The 18,429-nt window shown below is 35.6% G+C and overlaps 1 protein-coding gene across 1 annotated transcript in view; it reads left to right on the plus strand.

The window, feature by feature from the left end:
- Window positions 1-1,756: 1,756 nt before the first annotated feature.
- The window catches only part of SH2D1B (SH2 domain containing 1B), a 35,621-nt gene continuing 18,948 nt past the window's right edge, over window positions 1,757-18,429 (plus strand). Inside the window, exon 1 of the mRNA XM_051999150.1 lies at window positions 1,757-2,034. Coding sequence (XP_051855110.1) covers window positions 1,901-2,034 — 134 coding nt within the window. The 5' untranslated portion in view covers window positions 1,757-1,900. The remainder of the gene's footprint in view (window positions 2,035-18,429) is intronic.

Consider the following 18,429-nt stretch of genomic DNA (forward strand, 5'->3'; position numbering starts at 1 on the left):
CCTACCAATGCTAAGTTGCATCAGGTTTACTCATTGCTCTTTTTCCTCTCTTCCTTCTTTCCTCTTTCCCTTCCTCTTTTCCCTCCCCCTCTCTTCTTCCTTCCTTCTTTTCTTTCTTCCTTCTTTCTTTCCTTCCTTCTTTCCTCCCTCTTTTCCACCCTCTTTAACTTCCTTCCTTTCTTCTTTTCTCTTTTTTCTTTCTTTCTTTCTTTCTTTCTTTCTTTCTTTCTTTCTTTCTTTCTTTCTTTCTTTCTTTCTTTCTCCTCTCCCATAATCTCTCTTTCCTTTTTCTTTCTCTTTCTTTCTTCTTATTTTTTATAATTTGGAAGTGCAATAATCATTCATAAACTTATTCTTCCTACTTGATCTGCATAGCAACTTAGACTTGCTTCATTTCCAACCTGGATTGGTTTCCTTCTAGGGCATCCTGGTTGCCACCTCTGCTCTGACCCCAGTGAGCATTAGACATGGGCATCAGACTTAGTATGGACTTCTAATTGGCTTAGCCCACTGAAGCTCAGAATTTCTTAGCTCAGGTAGTATTGCAGCCACAGTCTCCCTAGTAGTAAAGATTTTAACTATACACCACCACACTTTTTATATAGACATGCACTGGCAATAAAGACTCTTCTAACCAGAAGTCTCAAGAGATTTTATTTCAAACAGCAAATCACATTTTAGGATTAGACATAGTTATTACACACTGATGGTATTACAATAAGCAATAAAAGATTCATTACACATATAAAAGATTTCACTTAACATCCTTCACTTGTTTTCTTTTCTTTTTCTCAAGCTTAAATTCACTCTAATATAAAGATCAATTATTAGAAATCACTTCTTTATTACAAAAATTTAAAATTCTCAGTAAGCACATTCCTTGTTTAGAAATATTCATAATCTGAGCAAGTTCTTTCACGGGCTGATGAGCTGTCCAAATAAATAATTTCAAGAACCCAGCAAGTTTACAAGTAAGGGATGTCTATAATGTCTTTATAACTTTCTCACAAATTATTCATTTTTCTCATAATTTTTTCCATGACATTCAGTTTAAATGTTGGTTAACAAGACACAGAAAGATAAATTTCCAACAATTTTTTTTTCTTTTAAGTCCACATACAGATGCTGAGAGACTCTTAAACACAAACATAGGAAAACAAATAATCTGACCTTAGTAATAAGGCAATGGCCCTGATGATGAGGATTATGTGACAAGGTTTGGGAGAGAAAAGATGAGGTGCAAAGATTGTAACATTTCACAGTCAGGCGTTCTCTCTGCTGAAAGATATCTTGATTAATGAGTAAAAGTCACAGACAAACTCCATATATGATTTTGTTCCATACTTTGGGAAGGAATGATTTTTATTTATTTTTTATTAAAGCTTTTTAATTTTTAGATGTTTACTATAGAAGAAATCTTAGTAATCTATGATGTGCTAATGATTTTTCCATGATACCTATTCACCAAATACTTCCTAATTAATTAGGACAATGTTGGCCAGCCATCATAACCATGGTTACTTTTGAATTGTTGGCCTTTGTGGGTCTCTGTCTCCAAGGTCAAAAACTCCCAACCACATACTGACAAACAAAGAAAATTTTTTGAGTTCCATAATTTTTTTTTTATCTCAAAGCATTCATTTACTAAACATTATATGGGTTCTTTAATTTTATGAAGAGGTAGTGGTCATTTTATCACCCTCACTTTCTGTATTTCCTGTATCAGGCCAGGACTCACCCTCCCCAATATACTTCACACATGCATTGCTCAACACTGTTGTAGAAATATACATATATGGATGCAGCTATTTATACAGCTGACATTTTTTTAAAGTGACGGTTTCAGAACTCCCTTGCTGGGTCACGGCTCTTCAGCTGCAGGAACCACCGAGCTCCCTCCATGGACCTACCCTACTACCATGGCCCTCTCAATAAACAAGACTGTGAGACCATACTACTCCAGGAAGGGAAAAATGGCAAGTTTCTCTTACGAGACAGTGAGTCAGTACCAGGAGCTCTGTGTCTCTGTGTCTTGTAAGTGGTTTCTGTTATTTGCTTCTATTGGAATGTATTGTATCTACTGCTTGAGGTTGCTTCCAGACTTAGCATCCTAGAATTTTCTAAGATCAATCAAATAAGAATAGAGTAACAGGGAACTTGGGAAATCTCAGAGGGAGAGAAATGACTAAAAACCACTAGTGAGAAGTAGGAAGGAAGGCGGAGGGTTCTATTACTGAGTTATCGTCACTGTAGGAATGAGCTTGCCTTGTAATATCAAGGAGGCTTTGATTGTATTCTTGTTTCTGATACATCCTAGTTCTGGACTCTTGGCAAAATCATCTAGTAAACCTCTTAGCGCTCCCAGTACCTCTTTAAGTTACATCATTTACTTGAAATTTGCTGATTTGTATCAGTGGAGGAAGTGTCTGTACTAGGAGTTGATGATATCACAAATCTGAAATAAAAAACAACAATCAAGATAAATTCAATTACTATCCATTGAATTCATCTATTCTACTTGAGGAAATAACATTTACATGTGCAATTATATACCAATTACAGTCAAAGTAAATATTAAGCAACAGGAGGACAGAAAGGTTAGGCAACAGAGAGAAATAAGGAAATGCCTCATTTAGGAGCTAAGCTAAGAAGAAGATGTGAGAAAGGAGTGTGTTCTAGGCATGGAAGACAGCTTGTTCAAAGGTTCAGGGACAGCAGATGGATCATAGATGGACTCTACAAGTAACTTGTCTGTATGGCATAGCTCAGAGTGCAGAAAGTGCCTAGTATGGACAGTAGGAGAAAGGATTCTCTCTCTCTTGGACTATGTGTATCATAATTTAAGGGTCTCACCCCAGATTCAGTCTTGCACTGATAATGCCTTAGCTGGTTAAAAAAAAAAAAAAAACTTCAAAGACAGTGACATTTCTAAATAGTATCATTTATTCAAATGATTCAATGGTTATTTATGGAGTGCTAGAGGATGTGGGATCTCTGTGTCAGTCAGATACTTAGTGGAAATATAAAAATGAAAGTACTCTTATCTCACATGATCCTTATTTCAGCTCTGTGCTATGGATACTGCAACTTTTTCTTTTTTTGTTTTTTTATTAACTCCATTTTACAGATTTAGAAAGTGAGATTTGGAGAGCTTAAGTGATTTGCCCAAGGTATTAGAGTCAATGCTTTCAACCAGATTTTCTGACTCCAAGCCTAGGACTTTTCTTTCTGTAATTCTCCTCTGACTTTTTTCTCATAGAGCTTTTTGTATTCTATGATTTAAACCAGAAATGTCAAGCTAATGGAACAGTTCTATCTTGTTGAAGGCATTCCTTCAAGTAAAGTTTAGAAAGAAATTTTGAGTTAATTAGTATACGTCTTTCTCCACTTTTTCTCCCTCCTCTCCATAAAAAGAGGAAGTACTTACTGATTACAGGGTTTAATGTAAATCTCTTTTTCATTAAGCCACATTGGAAGATGGGTTTTTGTGGCCAGCCTATGTAGGCTATAATTTCTCTCTCTCTCTTTATTTAATAATATTTTATTTTTTCTAATTAAACTTAAAGATAGATTTCAACACTGATTTTTATAATATTTTGAATTTGAAATTTTTCTTTCTCTCTCCTTTCCCTCTCCTCTCCCCTATACAGCAAACAATCTAATATAGGCTATACATATACAATCATATTAAGCATATTTTTGTTAAACATATTTTCATACTAATCTTGTTGTGCAAGAAGAATCAGAACAAAGGGAAAAAACATAAGAAAAGGAACAAATTTTTTAAAAGTGAAAATAGTATGCTTCAATCTATATTCTCTCTCCATAGTTCTTTTTCTGATTGTGCATAGCATTTATCATTGCAAGTCTTCTGGAATTGTTTTGGACCACAGTATTGCTGAGAAGAACTAAGTCCATCATAAGTGATCATTACACAATGTTTCTGTTACTGGGTACAATGTTCTCCTGGTTCTGCTCACTTCTTTCAGTATCAGTTCACCTAAGTCTTTTCAGGTTTTTCTGAAATCAGTCTGCTCATTCTTTTTCATAGCACAATAATCCATTATATTCACATATCACAACTTGTTCAGCCATTCTCTAATTCAAGGGTCCTCAAACTAAAGCCCGTGGATCAGATGTGGCGGCTGAGGATGATTATCCCCCTCACCCAGGGCTATGAAGTTTCTTTATTTAAAGGCCCACAAAGCAAAATTTTTGTTTTTATTATAGTCCAGCCCTCCAACAGTCTGAGGGACAGTGAACTGGCCTCCTATTTAAAAAGTTTGAGGACCCCGGAGGCCTAATTGATGGGTATTCCTTTAATTTCCAATTTTTGCCACTGCAAAGAGTGTTATGTAACTCATAATTTTATGGGAAATTATATTCTAAGAAAATAGCGAACTTTAAAATATTTAACCACTCATATAGGACATCTATATTTTTACAATTTTACATCAAACTGATACCTTTTATTTTTGTTCGCAAATAGCATTTCCATTCATTGAATTAGCATGGCATAATGAGAGACTTCTGGGTCCTCTAAACAGATAAATTGCAGATAATGCAGTTAATGATAGCAGTTATGGAGCCAATAGAAAAGACCTCTCCTATGATGCCATATGCCCAAGATGAAAGATGTATTCAAACTCCACTTTTGACATTTACCATAACAATGACCTAGGACAAATCTCTTAAACTCTATGGATTTAAGTGACAGAGATAATTTTCACCTCTGTTGAGGAAGAGTTTCCCCAGGGAGTTATTCTCAAATACTTTATTTCCATCTTCACATTCATATCATCATATGTGAATCTTGCCAGCATATAAACAGCTATTATCTTTGTGTAATGGTAGAAGAACTGATCTTTAATCAGAGGGCTTGATTCTAACACAAATTTAGCGATTCAGGGTAAGTCACTTAATCTTGTTGTCTAGTGCAAACTGACTTGAAGAAAAAAAACAACTATTAAACTGAAAAATAAGTCCAGAAGTGATAACTTAAGAATTACTGAACTATCTTAAAGCCATGGTTATAAAAAGAGCTTCAACATATTTCATAAAATTATAAAGGAAAATTGCTTGAACATCTTAAATTCAATGGGGAGAATAAAAATTGAAAGAATCCACCGATCAATTCATGAAAAAGATGCCAAAATGGAAACTCCCAGAAATATTATAGCTTATTTCCAGAACTCCCAGATCAAGGAAAAAAATACTACAATCAGCCAAAAATAAATAATCCAAATATCACGGGTTCACAGTTAGGATCAAAAACCATTTAGCAGCTTTCATGTTAAAGACTGAAGAGCTTGGACTATAATATTCCAAAAGTCAAAGAAACTCGGATCACAACTAAGAATAATCTGTCCAGCAAAATTGAATATAATCCTTCAGGAGAAAAAAATTAATATTTAATGAAATAGAGGGCTTTCAAGCATTCCTGAGAAAAGGGACAGATCTGAAGAGAATATTTGAGATTCAAACACAAGGCTCAAAAGAAGCATAAAAGGGAAACATAAAAGATCATAAAGGATTTAATAAAGTTAAATTATTTACATTCACATATGGGAAGATGATGCATGTGAGTCCTAAGAACTTTATCATTGTTAAAAGTTAGTGTCTTCATAGATAGAGGGCATGAGTGTGAATCAATCATATTGGGATGATTTTTAAAAATGAAAGTGTGAAAGGGAAGGATGTATTAAATAAGGGAATGGGGAAGTATAATGGGGTCATTTTTCTCACATAAAAGAGCTGTGCAAGGAAGAACTTTTTATAGTGGAAGGGGAAATGTGGATGAAGGTAACAGTCAATGCTTGAACATTGCATTCATCAGAATTGGTTCAGAGGGCAGAATTTAGATATAGATGTTTGCATGTATGTATGTATATACACATTCAATTAAGTAGAAAATCTATCATACTAAACAAGAAATAGAAAGGGAAGGGGACATGAGAAAATAAAGGACAGTGTGTGTGTGTGTGCGTGCGCGCACGCGGGTGTGCACACACATGTGTATGTTTATATGAGGGGAGAGAAGGGGAGAGGAATGGAGGGGGAGAGGGAGAGAGAGGGGAAGAGGGAGAGAGAGAGAGGAGAATAGTTTAAAGGCGTCAGTGGTCAGATGCAAAATAAGCTTTTGAGGAAAAAAGAGAGAGAAGAATAAACAAAAGAAAATAGGCAGGATTGAAGCACATAGTTAGTAATCATAACTGAGAATAGGATGAGGTTATCCATAAAACCAAAGGAGATAAAAGAATAGATTAGAAACTAGAATCCAAAAATATGTAGTTCACAAGAGACATACTTTAAACAGAAAGATACCCAAAAAGTTCAAATAAGGGGCTAGAGTTGAATCTATTACCCTTCAGCTAAAGTAGAAAAAAAGACAGGGGTAGCTCTCATGATTTCAGAAAAGGCAAAAATAAACCTAATTAAAAGAATCAATCAAAGAAATTACATTTTGATTTAAAAGGTACCATAAACAATGATGTAATATAAAAATATTTACAGCAAATTTCTCTGATAAAGGCCTCATTTCTCAAATATATAAGGAAGTGATTCAAATTTACAAAAAATAAGAATCATTCTCCAATTGATTAGATGGTCAAAGGGCATGAACAGCCAGCTTTTAGAAGAATAAATGAAAGTTATCTACAGTCATATGTAAAACTGCTCTAAATCACAATTAGAGAAATGATTAGAGAAAGGTACTATGTCATACCTATCAGAAATGACAAATACTGGAAGGAATCAGAGAAAATAGGTATACTAATACAGATGGAATTGTAAACTGCTTCAATGATTCTGGACAGATTATTGCTGGTTAAGCAGTGTTACTTCTGGGCTTATATCCCAAAGAAATACTAAAGAAGGGAAAGGGACCTGGATGTGCCAAAATGTTTGTGGCAGCCCTCTTGGTAGTGGCTAGAAACTAGAAATTGAATGGATGCCCATCAATTGGAGAATGGTTGGGTAAATTGTGGTATATGGATGTTATGGAATATTATTGTTCTGTAAGAAATGACCAGCAGGATGAATACAGAGAGGCTTGGAGAGACTTACATGAACTGATGCTAAGTGAAATGAGCAGAACCAGATCATTATATACTTCAACAACGATACTGTATGAGGATGTATTCTGATGGAAGTGAATTTCTTTGACAAAGAGACCTAACTCAGTTTCAATTGATCAATGATGGACAGAAGCAGCTACACCCAAAGAAAGAACACTGGGACATGAATGTAAACTATTTGCATTTTTGTTTTTCTTGTCGGGTTATTTTTACCTTCTGAATCCAATTCTCCCTATGCAACAAGAGAACTGTTCGGTTCTCCATACATATATTGTATCTAGGATATACTGCAACATATTTAACATATATATGACTGCTTGCCATCTAGGGGAGGGGATGGAGAGAGGGAGGGGAAAAATCAGAACAGAGTGAGTGCAAGAGATAATGTTGTAAAAAAGTTACCCTGGCATGGATTTTGTCAATAAAAAAGTTATTATAAAATAAATTAAAATAATCAAAATAATATTGAAGGAGAAGAGAAAGAGCCTAGAGTTGGGGGACACCTACAGTTACTAGCCATGACCTGGATGAAGATCTAACAAAGAAAACTGAGTGGAGCAATCAGACAGGTAAGGGTGGAAACTGGATAGAATTGTGTAACAAAAACCTAGAAAATGAGAGTATCAAGTAAGGTTGTTGAGCAGTATTTATTCTCTTTTTAGAGAATTTATTAGATTTTGACATAATAAACAGTGTAAAAAGCTACAGAAGAATCAAGAAGAGTGAGGATTGAGAAAAAGGCTTTGAATTGGTGATTAGTAAATCAATGATAACTTTGGAGAGAGCTATTTAAATTGAATGATGAGATCAAAAGCCAGAAAGCAGAGTTAAGAAGTACGAATAAAGGAGGTGGAAATACTGAATATAGATGGTCTTCTCAAGACATTTATCCAAAAAAAAAAAAAAGGGAGGAAAGTTCTGGGATGATGGCTAGTGGAGATAGACAGATCAAGTGAGGCTTTTTGGAGGACAGGGGAGACATGAGAATGTTTGTAGGCTGTAGGGAAGGAGCCAATCGATAGGAAAATATGGAAGTTAAGTGAGTTTATAGAGGGAGCAATGTATGGAGGAGATGGATTGGAATAAGATCATTTGTGCATGGAAAGAAGTTAGCCTTGGAAAGGAGATGGGCCATCTCTTTGTGAGTGGTAGGGATAAAGGAGAAAATAGTAGCAAAACTTATATAAGTGATGTGAAATGAGAAGGAAGGTAAAAGAGAAAGACACTGAGAGGTTTGAGAAGGCATGAAAAGATTTGGAAAAACTACTATGATATCAGATAGAGAACAGATTGAGATGATTGAAGGTAGAGTTGAGATTGTATTACATCAGTTTATAGTGGAACTCGTCAGAATGAATTTGTGGTTTTCTATAACTGGTTCATAGTTTGTGTGAAGTGAACAAAAATAAAGGCAATAGCTGATTATTCCCATAATCCAAAACTGAGGCATAGAAGGTCAAAATCTTTCATAGGATAAGGGACTAGGGACTTAAGAGAAGCGAATGAGTCTTTTTCTTCCTTTAATTCATTTTCCACACAGTTTTCAAAATACTCTCCCTAAGGTATAGCCCCGATCATGTCATTCCCCACAACAAAATGGTCAATTACTTTCCCTTTTCAACCTAGCTTTTGAGGCTTCCTCAAATCCATGTCCCATATATTTCATATTATGCATTTTGTATTGCACAAAGTCTAACTTCTTCCCAAACTTGTTCTCCAGACTCCTCTGCATTCACAGAACCCTCTTATGACTTCAGTCCCAGAATGCACTGCCTGTTATTTCTACTGCTCAAAATTCTATTCAAGGTTGGGTTCATGATGTTTTTTCTGATCCTCCTATTTAGTAGTGATGTTTTTATATTAATATTTTTCTTCCACCTGACATGTCCTTTCACTGTTCTTTTTTATTATTATAGTTTTTTTTTAATTACAAGATATATGCATGGGTAATTTTTCAGCATTGACAATTGCAAAACCTTTTGTTCCAATTTTCCCCCTCCTTCCCCCCCATTCCCTCCCCAAGATGGCAGATAGACCAATACATGTTAAATATGTTAAATTATATGTTAAATACAATATATGTATATATATATATATATATATATATATATATATATATATATATATATCCATACAATTAATTTGCTGCACAAAAAAAAAAAAAATCAGACTTAGAAATAAGGTAAAATTAACCTGAGAAGGAAATCAAAAATGCAGGTGGACAAAAACAGAAGTAGTGGAAATGCTATATTGTGGTTTATACTCATTTCCCAGAGTTCTTTTGTTGGGTGTAGATGGCTCTCTTCATTACTGAACAAATGGGACTGATTTGGTTCATCTCATTGTTGAAGAGAGCCACATACATCAGAATTGATCATCATATAGTATTATTGTTGAAATATATAATGATCTCCTGGTCCTGCTCATTTCACTCAGCATAAGTTCATGTAAGTCTCTCCAGGCCTTTCTAAAATCATCCTGCTGGTCATTTCTTAAAGAACAATAACATCTCATAACATTCATATACCACAATTTATTCAGCCATTCTCTAACTGATGGGCATCCATTCAGTTTCCAGTTTCTAGCCACTACAAAAAGGGCTGCCACAAACATTTTGGCACATAAAGGTCCCTTTCCCTTCTTTAAGATCTCTTTGGGATATAAGCCCAGTAGTAGTAACACTGCTGGATCAAAGGGTTTGCACAGTTTGATAACTTTTTTGAGCACAGTTCCAAATTGCTCTCCAGAATGGCTGGATGTGTTCACAATTCCATCAACTATGTATCAGTGTCCCTGTTTTTGCCACATCCCCTCCAACATTCCACGTTATCTTTTCCTGTCATTCTAGCCAATCTGACAGGTGTGTAGTGGTATCTCAGAATTGTCTTAATTTGCATTTCTCTGATTAACAATGACTTGGAGCATCTTTTCATATGGCTAGAAATAATTTCCATTTCTTCATCTGAAAAATTGTCTGTTCATATCCTTTGACCATTTATCAGTTGGAGAATGGCTTGATTTCTTATAAATTAGAGTCAATTCTCTATATATTTTGGAAATGTGGCCTTTATCAGAACCTTTGACTGTAAAAATGTTTTCCCAATTTATTGCTTCCCTTCTAATCTTGTCTACATTAGTTTTGTTTGTACAAAAGCTTTTTAATTTGATATACTCAAAATTTTCTATTTTGTGATCAATAATCACAGTTCTTCTTTGGTCACAAATTCCTTCCTCCTCCACAGGTCTGAGAGATAATCTATCCTATGTTCCTCTAATTTTATTGATAATCTCATTCTTTATGCCTAGATCATGAACCCATTTTGACCTTATCTTGGTATACAGTGTTAAGTGTGGGTCAATGACTAGTTTCTGTCCTACTAATTTCCAATTTTCCCAGCAGTTTTTGTCAAATAGTGAATTCTTATCCCCAAACCTGGGGTTTTTGGGTTTGTCAAACACTAGATTATTAAAGTTATTGACTATTTTGTCCTGTGAACGTAACCTATTCCACTGATCAACTTGTCTATTTCTTAGCTAATACCAAATGGTTTTGGTGACCACTGCTTTATAATATAGTTTTAAGTCTGGTATAGTTTAGATCTGGTATAATATAGTTTTAGATCTGGTATAGCTAGGCCACCTTCATTTGATTTTTTTTTCATTAGTTCCCTTGAAATTCTTGACCTTTTGTTCTTCCAGATGAATTTTGTTGGGTTTTTTTTCTAGGTCATTAAAATAGTTTTTTGGAAGTCTGATTGGTATAGCACTAAATAAATAAATTAGTTTAGGTAGTATTATCATCTTTATTATAGTCTCTCGATGTATCCAAGACCTTGCACTTTTCTTGTTTGTATACTTTGACATTCTAGTATCTCCTACCACATTTTCCTCTCCCTCCTCCAAATGTGTACACACACAATAGTTTCTTGGGGTGCTTCATTTATGTTATTGGATTTTTAAGATCTAACACAATGCTTTGCATGAAGTAGGGGTTTAATAAATGACTTCAGTTGAATTGAACTGAATAAATTCCAAAAGCCTGACCTAGGAAGTTGCAGAGAGAATTTAATTGGTGATATAAAATCACAATTAGAGCTGTCCTAGAGTAGATTGGGATGCCTCAGAAGATGCATTAGAGAAGCAAAGAAAAGTAACGGTTTTAGGATTGATGAGTAATTATTTATTAAAATGAGAACTGGGATATGAGTAATCCTAATGAAGTCCTGCTCCTTGCCCTAGTTTTGAGACAGTTTCCTCTTCTCCTCCAGACATATTAACAGAGCTAAATCACTGACTACAAGAACAACCTTTTAGAGACAGGAGGCAGAACTTTTAGGAGAAAGGAGCTGAATTCTCAGAGCCAATCAATACTTTCTTTTTTGAAATGGTCAATACTTTTGTTTTGTTTCGATATCCATGTCTGAAACAAGGTCTTTGCTTTTATTGTTTTTTTTTTTTTTTTTAGTGAAGGAATGGGAAGGGAGGAGAGAGTGAGAGAAGATGCATTTTTGTTTAAAGATAAAATTTAATTTTAAAAAAGCCTATTAGAGGCAGAAGTCCAGAAACAGATCTATTACTGATCCCTACTTCTTTTTTATTTCTTTTCCTTTTCATGACTCAAGCAAGATTGGTTCTCTCAGTTCCACTTCTTCCCAAACAAACAAAAGCTATATAATCTTCATCAGACACATTGTACGTATACCACTCCCCACCCACATCCATCCCTGTCTAAATTCCACTTCATCCTCACATCCCCACAGTTTCCTTGTCTACTTTTAGTCAACCTTCCCAAGAATGAATTCCACATCTGGTATGTGCTTATCTAAGACCAAGACTAGAGAAACATGAACGTGACTACCTCTATATTAAATTTTTTTCTTTGGTCAATGTCATTTATTCTTCCTATAAACCTTGGTGGTCCCAAAATAGATCTCTTAGTTTCAGTTGTGAGGTGGAAGAATCAAAGTTACCTACCTCATATTTGATAGGTACCCAGATTCTTTACCATCATCACTGGAGTGCTGGGTCTCATCACCTTCACCTTGCTGTAACTTTTAGAGAAAATCTTGGCTGAGTCTTACTCTTCTGTGTTCATCCCAGCTAAGAGTGCAGTCTACAATCTATTCGTTTATATATTTTCCTAAAGAAGTTTTAGTCTAAGGGGGCTGAGTGATTCCTATTTCAGTTTATTCTTTCTTTTTTGCATTGATAAAGTTTATTGCAACATATCAGATCTTAGTTTAGTTTCATGTCACCTTGAAACAAGTTGTAATCTCTGCCATGTAAAGGACAAAATTTCTGAATTTTGCATACTTGTATCAGTCTATCCTGCAACTATGACAGAAGCTAATAACAATAGGTAGCATATATATGTGTGTGTGTATATATATGTATATATATATATAATATTACTTTAAGTTTTATTAAGCATTTTACAAATATTATCTCAATTTATCTACACAATAATCCTGGGAGATAGGTACTATTACTGCCCCATTTTCCAATAAAAAATAGAAGTAGATCGTGGTTAAATGACATGTTCAGGGTCATCCTCTAATAAGTTTCTGAGGCTGGATTTGAACTGAGGTCTTTCTGGATCCATTGTGGTCATTAGTGATATTAAGATCTCTTTTGCATACTTGTTTGTGCATTCTAACAACCTCTTTTAATTACTGATGTAAAGAGCCAGAAATCTGGGAGAATGAAGTCAAGATCTTAGGGCACATTGCTAACATTAAGATTAGTGAAGGTGATAGAATTCCACTTGAGCTATTTACAAACCTAAAAGATGATGCTGTTAAGGTACTACACTCTGTCTGCCATCAGATTTGGAAAATCCAACAGTAACTACTAGATTGGAAAAGATCAGTTTATATCTTAATCCCAAGGAAGGACAATGCTAAAGTATGCTCAAATTACCAAACAATTGCACTCATTTCACACACCAACAAGGTTATGCTTAACATCTGGAAAGCTAGACTTCAGTAATATGTGAACTGGGAATTACTAGAACTGGCCAGCTTTTGAAGAGGCTGATGAACTAGTGACCAAATTGCCAACATACACTATATTATGGAGAAAGCAAGAGGATCCCAGAAAAGAATACACTTCTGCTTCATTAATTACACTAAAGCCTTTGTGTGGATCGCAACAAAATGTGAAAAGGGATATGAGATTATATGAGATGAGAGTGCCAAATCATTTTACTTGTCTCCTGAGGAACGGGTCACAAAGCAACATTAGAAACAAACATGGAACAATTGATTATTTTAAGATTGGAATAGGAGTAAAACAAGCCTATGTTTTTCACCTTATTTACTTAACTTATATACAGAGTATACCATGCAAAATGCCAGACTGGATGAATCAAAAGTCTTGTTTGAATCAAAAGATTGCTAGAAGAAATACCAATAATCTCAGATATGTAGATGATACCACTCTGATGGCAGAAAGCAAAGAAGAAATAAGAAGCCTCTCAATGAGAGTGAAAGAGGAAAGTATAAAAGTTGGCTTGACACAATATCAAAAAAAAAAAAATTAAGATCTTGACAACTGCTCCATCACTTCCTGGCAATAGAGAAATAAAAATGGAAGTAGGTCAGATTTTACATTCTTGGGCTCAAAGATCACTGCAGGCAGCAGTTGTTAACCATAAAGTTAAAAGACACTTGCTCTTTGGAAGGAAAGCTATGGCAAATTTTAACAGCATTTTAAAAAGCAGAGATATCACCTTGCAGACAAAGGTCTCTATAGTCAAAGCTATAGTTTTTCCAATAGCAATGTAAGGTTGTAAGAGCTGAATTATAAAGAAATCTGAGCATCAGAGAATTAATAATTTTGGTCTGTGGGTATATTTCTAAGAACTTCTTGGACATAAGAAGGCCAAATAAATCTATAGTTAAAGAAATTAATTCAGGCTATTCCCCGGAAGATCAAATACTAAAGCTAAAGCTTAAATACTTTGGGCGCACAATGAGAAGATAGGACACATTGAAATAGAGTCTGATATGAAAGACTGAAGGCAAAAGGAAAATGAAATGCCAAAGGATGAGATAGATAAATAGCATCAAGGAAACCATGAACATGAATTTGGACAGACTTTGAGAAATAGTTGATATAGAAGCGTTTGACATGCTATGGTCTATGTAGTTATAAAGAGTGAACAATTGAACAAGTGAGCAATAATTTCTTGAATCCAGTTCCGAAACTTTGTTCAAGATAGAGGTGAAAAAATCTTTCAATTCCAAATAGATTTGGATAAGGGAACGGTGGCCTTCTGAGCCACTTCTCTTTCACTAAGAGCCTCTGTTTGTTGAGCTAGATTAATGTGTTTTCCTCAGAGATTTTTTGGATGTGTGTTCCCTTCTTGTCTGATAGATTTAGTCAACTCAAGAAAAAGAGAGAGCCTAGACCTTGTTTTCCCCTCGCTGGAGTTCTCAAAATAATAGTGCATTATATAAGAAACTACTGATCATTTGAGCATGTTTAGTATGGCTTCATTATCCCACAGCTAGTCTTCCCTTTATCATCACCTTCTGTGGTCTCGCCAATCTCTTTACTTGTCTTGACAATTGTTTCACTTTCCCCCTGATAAACGCTTAAAAATTTGATGCAACTCATTGCAAAAATAGGGCTGCACATCCTCAAAGTGCACTGGCTATGTAAGGAAGTATCCATGAACTTCTCATTCCCTTTCTTTTTACTTTTTACCTTTTTTTGCTGAGGCAGTTGGGGTTAAGTGACTTGTTCAGGGTCACACAGCTAGGAAGCGTTAAGTGTCTGAGGCCAGATTTGAGCCCAGATCCTCCTAACTTCAGGGCTGGTGCTCTATTTATTACACCAACTAGCTGTCCCTTCTCATTCCCTTCCAGGATTTGATCCATGTCATTCTGGCACTACTGCAGGAAGTTGTACCAGTCAGCTTTCTAATTCTTTTTGTCCTGGTGGGGCCAGTATTCCTTTAAGATTTTAGATTCTTCCAAGGCAAGAATGGTATCCTATTTTGGATGTGATTTCATCAGTATTGTGCATTCAGCCAGTACTCAATATTGTCATAGGGATCTCTGTATTTAGTTATAGTGATAGTGCTTGGATCCTGAAGACACACTGCTGATGGTGAGAGATTGAAGCGCAGACTCCTTCCTCCATCCCCATGTGTGTGTTTGGATCAATTTACAAACTACCTTCATGGACATTTCATAGAATTCCTTGAACACTTAGAGCTCCAGCCAAACTGGTCAATGTGCTATCTTCTGGCTCAACATCTCATTGCTCACTATTTTGCTTTTGTATAGACTATGTTATGGAATGTGTTCCTTCCTCACTTTTCCTTCTTAAAATGGTTAACTTCCTTCAAGACTTGCCTCTTACAAGAAGCTTTTTCTGACCATCTTAGTCATTAGTACTTTTGACCTTTAAATGTTGTTTTACTTCTCTTTGTAAATATTATATTCCTCTTGTACGATATAAGTTTCTTGACATTGGGAACTGTTTTTCATATTTTCTTTCACTTCCCTGCACCTTAGTGCCTTGCAATCAATCAATTAGTATTTATTAAGCATCTTATACGTACTGTATACCGTGATAAGTGCTGGAGATTCAAAGAAAGACAAAAGGCAATCTCTGCTCTTAAGGAGCTCACAGTCTAAGGCATATAATAGGCATGCGATAACTTACATATTTTAATGGATCTGTGATCGGGCTCCTACTGGACTCACAGCCATTTTTCAGGGGAACAAACTGTATGGAGCTGTGACCTGGCAATTGCCTCTGGAGGAGCAATAGACACCATCTTCTCAGTAACTGTATCTGCTGAAGACTCAGGCAAGAAAGTTCTCACCATCCAAGTCCTTGATAATGTCAAATGGTTTCAATGTCAGCTATGTGTATGGTTTTATTAATGAAATGACATGAAAGATATACTCCCTTCTGCTTTTCTGCCATGGTTGAAGGGGCACAACATCTTTTCATTTATCTTGAAATGTGGCAGCAGTATAGATGGTATAGTGGAGGAAATAAGTCTTATCTCTTCAACAGTATTCCAGGGATCCTCAAACTTTTTAAATAGGGAGCCAGTTCGCTGTCCCTCAGACTGTTGGAGGGCTGGACTATAGTAAAAACAAAAACTTTTTTTGTGGGCCTTTAAATAAAGAAACTTCTTATCCCTGGGTGAGGGGGATAATCGTCCTCAGCTGCCGCATATGGCCCGTGGGCTGTAGTTTGAGGATCCCTGTGTCTTTCAAATAAGAATAATAAAAATGATCATGATGATGGTGGTGGTGATGATAGTGCTTTAAGGTTTACAAAGCACTTTATCTGGTCCTCACAACAACCCTGTGAGGAAGATGTGGATTTGCTCTGACAATTAGTGATACTGTGGACAAATTCACTCCTCTGGATGTCAATTCTTCATCCAAAACATCAGGAACATTTTTGCCCCATTTATTTCATAGTTTAGCAATGATGTGTGTAACTCTCAATCTGACAAATAATTGCAGATTGATTTAATATTCCCCCAAATTGGTAAATAATTGACAAAATATTTATTAATGATGTTAGGAAACTAAAGCTAAAACGAATTGCTTCACTTCATCATAAACTTAGATAATTGATCACCGATCAGAATTTGTTTGTAATTTGTAAACATCCTAAGGCATAAAAACCCACCAGAGGCCCCAGATATCAGTCCGCTTCTGGGTCACCTTTAGAAGTGATATTTACATGACTCACATTCAGAGATTGGAAAATACATGTTTGATCAAGAGAAGTGCTGATTGATGGAGATTTGTCAAAACATCATCTTGAAGAGAGATCCAAAAAGTAGAGAAGGAACCTTGTCACAAATCCTGAGACATGCTTCCTGAGGTCTTGAGGAATCAGGGTGATCATTTAACACTGAGCACAGAGCTTGGCACATAGTAAATACTTAATAAATGCTTACTGACTGACTGACTAGATATAATGTTAGACAAATCATGTTTCATGGGACAAAACATATAAGGGAGCAGTATGATAGATGGGAAGGATTCCTGGATTTGGCTTCTTAAGATGTGGATTTGTTCTTACAATTAATGATAGTGTGGACAAATTCACTCCTTTGGATGTCAATTCTTCATCTAAAATATCAGGAGCATTTTTGCCCCATTTATTTCATTGAGTTATTTGGTATAAGAGAAAATCCTTGGAAAACCAAAGGCATGTGAGTTGTCACCAGAAATGTACTGGTAAATGTTTAACAATCGGTTTTCCATATCAAAAATGTACACATGACACATTTATAAGTTTAATTTGAATTATTAGCCTTTCCTCCATTACTTTTTTTAAATATAGACCAAAGAGAGGGAACATCCATTCCATGGACCATATAAGGCCCACAAAACTATTTGGTCTGGCCCTGCCAAGGCAACCATAGGCAATGATGAGCTGAAAGCTAGATACAACAACCTCCCACTGATTTTTTAAGCTGATAATTTTGTGTGACTCACAAATGATATTATACATATTCAAAAGGCCCTTGGAAGAAAAAAGGCTCCCCACCTCTGCTCTAGATAATTAACAAAACAATAAATCAAGTCTTGATTTGAATCATGTGCCTATTTCTGACATGTAAATCTTCACACTGAAAATTAAACAATTGTCTCTGATTCTCTGGTTCAAGTTGGCTTTAACACAGAATTCTGGTCACCACTATCATCGTAAACACAAAACGTGATATTGTATATATGAATGTGGTCTGGTTTCCCTTTCCCTTATCTCTAGAGGCACTTCTCCTATAATGATGCTCTCAAACTAGTCCATAAAGATGTTAAGGAGGCTTCCTAGGAGTCTGACAGAAGCCTACGTTTGTGGAACATCATCAATCAGCTCAGGGAGATATGGAATCGAGAAGAAGATTCAGATGACATTTCTAATATCTGTGCTCTCACAATGAGAGTGATGAAAAAGATTGGACATAAAGGCAGGAAATGACACAATGGAATTTTGGCCAGCAACTTATGGTATTGACCAGCTACGTATAGTAACAATAGACAGGAAATGTTATTTGATGTGAAAAAATGATAAAACTGTGAGAGAACAAAACAGCCAAGTTCAGCGCTTAATAGAATAAAACTTTTTTTTGTGGCAATAAGGTTGCTCAGTAGACTCTGGAGTCAGTGGGGAGGCCAGACCCAAGTCTGTAAATTTATTCTTCCTGTTATGGAAGGGGATTAATGGAAGTGTTCTAATTGTAATCACATGGAGGCTGGGGAAGTACGGTGGGGGCAGAGTATAGGCCAGCCCACTAGGAACTTACTAATTCAAAGATTTTTCCTCTTACAGAAGTATCATATCATATTTCCCAAACCATGGTGCT

Source organism: Antechinus flavipes, chromosome 4, assembly GCF_016432865.1.
Source record: "Antechinus flavipes isolate AdamAnt ecotype Samford, QLD, Australia chromosome 4, AdamAnt_v2, whole genome shotgun sequence".
Taxonomy (NCBI): Eukaryota; Metazoa; Chordata; class Mammalia; order Dasyuromorphia; family Dasyuridae; genus Antechinus; species Antechinus flavipes.